The following is a 5,908-nucleotide window of genomic DNA, read 5'->3' as shown; positions in this document are numbered from 1 at the left end:
AGGTTTTTTTTTTTTGGGTCTTCTCCCCTTTTTTGATCTGTTTCATGGGGGATTTAGTTCTGGTGTTGAAATTTTGTGATTTTGATTAATGTTTTGTGTGTTTTGGTCTTAGAGTAAGAGCCCTTGTGATGCATAAGGCAACAAAGGAAAAGATGCTAATGAAATGTTTGAACAGAGCATTAGGCAATGATTTTAGTACTCCGATTGGATATTTCGATTGAAAACAGCAAAATAAAAGTAAAGGCCACACTATCTCTGTCACAAACCTCAAACAAAAAACCCAGCAAAGTTCTTCAGACCATTCTGAACTATCAGTCATACATGCTTACGACACTTACTCTGATTCGACAATAGAGTAGACAACTCGGAACAAGATATCATGTTACCCAAAAGATAAAAAACATAGAAGAGGGAAGTATTCAATGTAGAGCATCAAACAACTCAACCATCATCATGAACCTAGTCAGATGTTTTCCACTTTTTTAGTCAAATAAGAAAAAAAAAACGAAAAGATTGCACGAATGGAATGATTCCAAAAGCATCCCCTTAGTGGCCGCAACTGACGAGGACGTTTTGAATCAAATGAAGATCAGAGCTTCTTGTCACGGTAGAGATGAGGGCTTCAATTGCGGAATGTGCAGACCTTTGAGTTCAAGCTGGGTAAAATCAGACGACAAAGGTAATGCATTCCACAAATGGCTTTTCCATGACCCTCTGGAACAGCATCTCGTATATCACATAAAACCACCCTCTTAGTCAAATGAATAATTAGAAAATGCATTTAAATGATTCAAAAAGGATAGATTGTCAAAGAAAAATAATAGAAACCAATTTCAAATGGAATGAATTGATGTGAAAGCAGGTGCAAAGTCGTCCCCAAAGAGAGCCTAGCTCTATCCCCGACCTAAGCACCAAATATCAGACTGCTTGCTTGGAAACCTTTGTATCGTACTGCCCGAAAACAACTTCACAAACCTCCATTTCATGCCTCCTCCTATTTTACTTTTCTAATCCAAACACAGAGGGTTACACAAAAAACTCAGTAGTAGATGCTGATATCTGATTATATATTGTAATAACAGGGAAAAATGATAACTTACTAAGAATTGTGAATGGTGATAAATATCGAATATCATGACAAATTCATGTGTACAATTTAATATTGCCATAAGGATTAAAAGCAGCAGTAGGTAGTAGATTGGGTAGCTGATTGTGAACAGTATGGTAGGAACAGATCCTCTGAAAAACAGAGTTAATTCCCACTAGAAACCAGAAAGATAAGAAAAATCAAGAAAGGTAGCAGGAAGAAGGAGATAGGAGAGAGAAAAAGAAAAAGACACAACTATACTGACTTACTTATTCTATTCTGACTTACTTATTCCCTAGTAACTAATGGCTTACATAATCATTCAGCCAAGATGGCTTATTCCTCCTTCTTTATATCCTGTTTCCACATTCTTGCTCAACAAGTCATTCGAGTCAATCTCTTCAGTGTTATCCATCTGTATCTCCTGTCCATTACCTTCCTGATAGCTATCATTGCCCACCCCATTAAAAATGACCTTGTCCTCAAGGTTGAATGTCGGAAAATCAGATTGCAGAGTTGTGAGATTTTCCTAAGAGGTATCTTCTGGGAGCAACCCACTCCATTGGACTAGTACCTGTTGTACTGGCTTGCCTTGTTGATACACCATTCTTTGTCCCAAAATAGCTAATGGTGTAATTAAGGGTTGATTGTTCAAATCCTGCAGTGGTAAGGTACAAACTGATTGTGGACTAGGCCCATAGTAAGGTTTAACTTGGGAAACATGAAAGACTGGATGAATTCTGCTACCTTCCGGAAGCTGAAGTTTATATGCAACCTTCCCTACCTTGTCCAAAATCTGATAAGGACCAAAAAATCGTTTACTGAGTTTCTGTGAAAATCTATTTGCAAGGGATTGTTGCCTATAGGGTTGAAGCTTTAGAAGAACCCAAGTTCCAACATCAAAGTTCTTATCCAGACGTTTTTTATCAGCCATACATTTCATCCTTGATTGAGCTTGAGTTAAATTTGTTTTAAGTCTGATCAAAACAGCATCTCTATTCTGTAGCTCTGTATTGACAGCTTCAATGGATGAAGTACCTGGAATGTAAGAGGGCAATGACGGAGGTGGTCTCCGATAGACAGGCTCAAAGGTCGTCATCTGGATTGCGCTGTGAAATGAGGTATTAAACGAAAATTCTGCCCACACCAAAAAAGAGTGCCAAAGTTTAGGATTATCTGGGGTAAAAGCTCATAAATACTGCTCGACACAACGATTTAAAACCTCTGATTGTCCATCAGTTTGTGGATGATAAGCTGAAGAAAGATTCAGTGTTGTTCCGCTCATCTTGACAATTTCAGACCAAGAAACCCTCTTAACTGCTTCAAATTTGTAGGTGCTGGCCAATCTTGGACTGCTTGAATTTTTGTTGGATCTGGTTGTACACCCTCACATGATACTAAATGACCCAAATATTCAATCTTGGATTGCCAAAATTGGCACTTACTCAATTTAGCAAACAATTGGTTCGTAGACAAACTTTGTAAGACAGAATTTAAATGTACCGCATGTTCGTCGATGGAATGACTATAAACAAGAATATCGTCAAAAAATACAATGACAAATCATCTCAGAAGAGGCTTGAAAATCATGTTCATAGTACTTTGAAATGTAGATGGGGCATTCGTAAAACCAAATGGCATAACTAAAAACTCGTAATGTCCCTCATGAGTCCTAAATGCAGTCTTAGCACAATCCTCTGTTTTCATTCTTATTTGATGGTACCCTGACCTGAGATCGAGTTTAGAAAACACCACTGCGCCTTGTAACTCATCCATTAATTCATCAATGGTTGGTATCGAAAATCTGTCTTTCACCGTAATTGAATTTAAAGCTCTGTAGTCTACACAAAATCACCAGGTATTATCTTTCTTCTTTACTAATAGAACAGGGGAGGAATAGGGGCTGTGGCTAGGTACAATAATCCCATCATCCAGCATTTCCTGAACTAGTTTCTCAATTTCAGTCTTTTGGAAGTGAGGATAACAATATGCCTTAACATTTACGGGATTCGAACCAGGTAGAAGATGAATTGAATGGTCCATTTCACGCTGAGGTGGAAGACCTGTTGGTCGCTGAAAAACATTGTTGTACTTGAGCAAAATGTTGGATATAGCAGGTGGTAACCCATCAGGCAGTGCAATATCACTAGTTACATCCATCACAGAAATTATTGGTAGATGATCAATACATATCAATTGGAAATATGAGGCAACTGAATCAGATTTAGTCAGGCTTTTCAATTGTGCAAATGTGAGTGGAGAAGGATTTAATCGAGACTCCCCAATTAATTTCACAGGTTTATCATGCCATTTAAACTCCATTGTTGAAAGTTTGTAATCAGTGACAACGGGTCCTAAATCTGCTAGCCATTGAATTCCCAACACAATATCCACCCTTTTCACTGGTAATATGAATAAGTCCACAAAAAATGTATGTGATTGCAAATTCAATTTCACATTCAAACATTTTTTGTTACAGAGTAAGTACTCACCATTTCCGATAAGAACTTCGAAAGGTGTAGATGGTAAAATAGGCCACTTTAAAGAAGTTGCAATTTTTCCTTTGACGAAGTTGTGGGTAGAGCCACTATCGATCAAGACATGAATAGCTGAGGTTCCAGAAAGTCCAGTTAGTCTAATTGTACTCAGTTTTTGTTGCTCCATCATAGCATGAAAACTGATTTCTACAGAATTTTCTGATGTAAATGCTTCAGTGTGCTCCAATGGAATATCAGCAAGATGTTCATGTTAGGAAATTATCCTTAAAGATATGATCCTTATGTTTGGCTAAAAGATCTTGCTGGCCAAGTGGGAGAATGTTAGGAAATTATCCTAACGGTGGATGTGGCATGTGCAAGATCAACAGCCTAGATCATTTTGTTAGTTGGTTTTGTGAAAAGGCATTAAGTGAAAAGCCATAAAAGAAGGGGTGTAAATGTAAGAGACTTTTGGGGAGGGAACCAGCGTGATGAGGAGTTGTGTTTCTTCCCATAAATGTTTATTTATTCTCTCATCCGGTCCCTACTTGCACACAACAATTTCTACATCCTTCTCTTGGCAATCCACGGCAAAAAGAGAGAGGAAGTCGGTCCCCATCACCGTCTGTTGTGGAGTGAGGAGAAACACCGGAATGGAATCCTTCCAGTGATAGCAAAACGATATTCGGTTTTCGGTATGTTCCCTTTACTGTTTCAATCTCAATCCATATGGTTAATTGTGATTTTCTCAAAGTTGGACCGCCAAAGATCCGTTGCCCGTGTTCCTTTTATGATGAACACTTACATGTGGTATCAGAGACACAGTTCCGGCGAGAAAATGGCAAGAAAATCGCATTAAAAGTGATTGAAATAGGGTTTGTGAAAACTTGTATTTTGAGTGCCGCCATCAAGTATGGAGTCGGATCGATGATTAAATGGCACTGAAACGTTGCTTGTGTTCCCATGAATCCAACGCAACAAAAGGTTCGTCGATCCGATGTCTGGATTGCGTTTGGCGGCGATTTAAAGATGAAAAATTTAACTTTTAGGGAAGTTTCGGACCTTGCCGGAAAACAGTGTGCCGCCGGCGACTGGCTTGTCCGACCGGAGCTTTTCCGGCGTGGTTACGAAGTTCGTCGAGAGAAGAGTCCAACGGCGTATTGTGAACCTCAATCGGACTTCAAACGAAGCCGCAATAATAAATCGAACTTTGAGCATTTTTTCAGATTTTGCTGGAATTTTCACTATTTTAATGAAGAAGACGATGAATAGTGTCGGGCTTGGCGGGCCGAACCGGGCCGCGCGGGCCCATCAAGGATCCGCGATGGGTTTTTCAATTAAAAAGGGCCTAGTAGACCCTCTAAGCCCACCAGACCGCTTGGCCCAACCTGACTTGAACCAGCCCATAGGCCCAAATGGCCCAAATCTGTGTTTGACTCGGTTTAGCCCATTTTTGTGAGATTTTTGGCCAAATTATAGCTATTCTGGAGGTTTTGCACCCTTCTGAACCCATTTTTTGGGTCAGTTTTGGCATTTGGTATCTGTATCATATAGGTATAGTGTAAATTCAAAAACTTTTGATTTTTCAAGTTGGTTTTTGAGTAAAAAATTTTAGGGTTTTAGCCCAAGTAAAACTAGTTCCAAACGTTTTGCAACCCTTTGAAGCCATTTTTGCTATCCATTTTGCCATTTGAGCACTGTATAATACACTTATAGTGTAGTTTTAACACTTTTGACTTTATAAATTTGGTTTTGAGTCAAAAGTTTTGGAGTTTTGGGCTCAGATTAGATTGGCTCCTAAGGTTACAGACCGTTCTGGACCTATTTTTGAGGTCAGTTTTGGTATTTAAGCATTGTATGATATAGTTACAGTGTAAAATCAAGACTTTTGGTTTTGTAAGTTTGATTTTAAGTCAAATATTTTGGGGTTTTGGACTTGGGTTAGACCATTCCTATGGTTTTAGACCATTCTGAACCCGTTTCCAAGGTCTGTTTTGGTGTTCGGAGTCTGGATTTTAAAATTCCAATGTAATTTTATAACTTTTGGGTTTTTCAAAGTTGGCCTTGAGTTTAATTTTGATTTCAAACTCTTAAAGAATTAACTAAATGCCATGGAGACCCAGTTATGTAAAGTTTTGATGTTGTTTAATGATTAAAACTCAGTCAATGAACACCTTTGGTTTCTAATTCTTAAAAGAACCCCTATATGTTGTTTATATGCTTTATGTTTTGCATATAACTTAAGGCTTAAAATGATTAGTTGAAATCATACATGGGACTAAACTTTTAACTTGAATGCACATTAGTTCATGCCAGATATGCTTAAAACCCAAGCTTATGGTTA

General features: G+C 38.4%; 1 protein-coding gene across 1 annotated transcript; it reads right to left on the bottom strand.

Annotated features, from left to right (window-relative positions):
- Nucleotides 1-1,409: 1,409 nt before the first annotated feature.
- Nucleotides 1,410-2,186, bottom strand: LOC143883156 (uncharacterized). The gene is made up of 2 exons (XM_077386509.1): nt 1,662-2,186; nt 1,410-1,562 (listed from the first exon to the last, which is right to left on the bottom strand). The coding sequence occupies exons 1-2, from the start codon at nt 2,184-2,186 to the stop codon at nt 1,410-1,412; spliced, it is 678 nt and encodes a 225-aa protein (XP_077242624.1).
- Between the last annotated feature and the right edge of the window lie 3,722 nt (nt 2,187-5,908).

Source organism: Tasmannia lanceolata, unplaced genomic scaffold (assembly GCF_043159265.1).
Source record: "Tasmannia lanceolata isolate RefF3 unplaced genomic scaffold, GAP_Taslan_0.1 ptg000008l, whole genome shotgun sequence".
Classification (NCBI taxonomy): Eukaryota; Viridiplantae; Streptophyta; class Magnoliopsida; order Canellales; family Winteraceae; genus Tasmannia; species Tasmannia lanceolata.
Note: the sequence above shows the minus strand (reverse complement) of the source record. Positions and strands in the feature narration are given on the sequence as shown.

Bases quoted from the DNA above. Each gene is read 5' to 3' on its own strand.
- LOC143883156 (XM_077386509.1), bottom strand. From the start codon at position 2,186: ATGACGACCTTTGAGCCTGTCTATCGGAGACCACCTCCGTCATTGCCC. The intron at 1,563-1,661 runs GTACTAGTCCAA...CTTGAGGACAAG, and splicing joins AAGGCAAGCCAGTACAACAG to GTCATTTTTAATGGGGTGGG.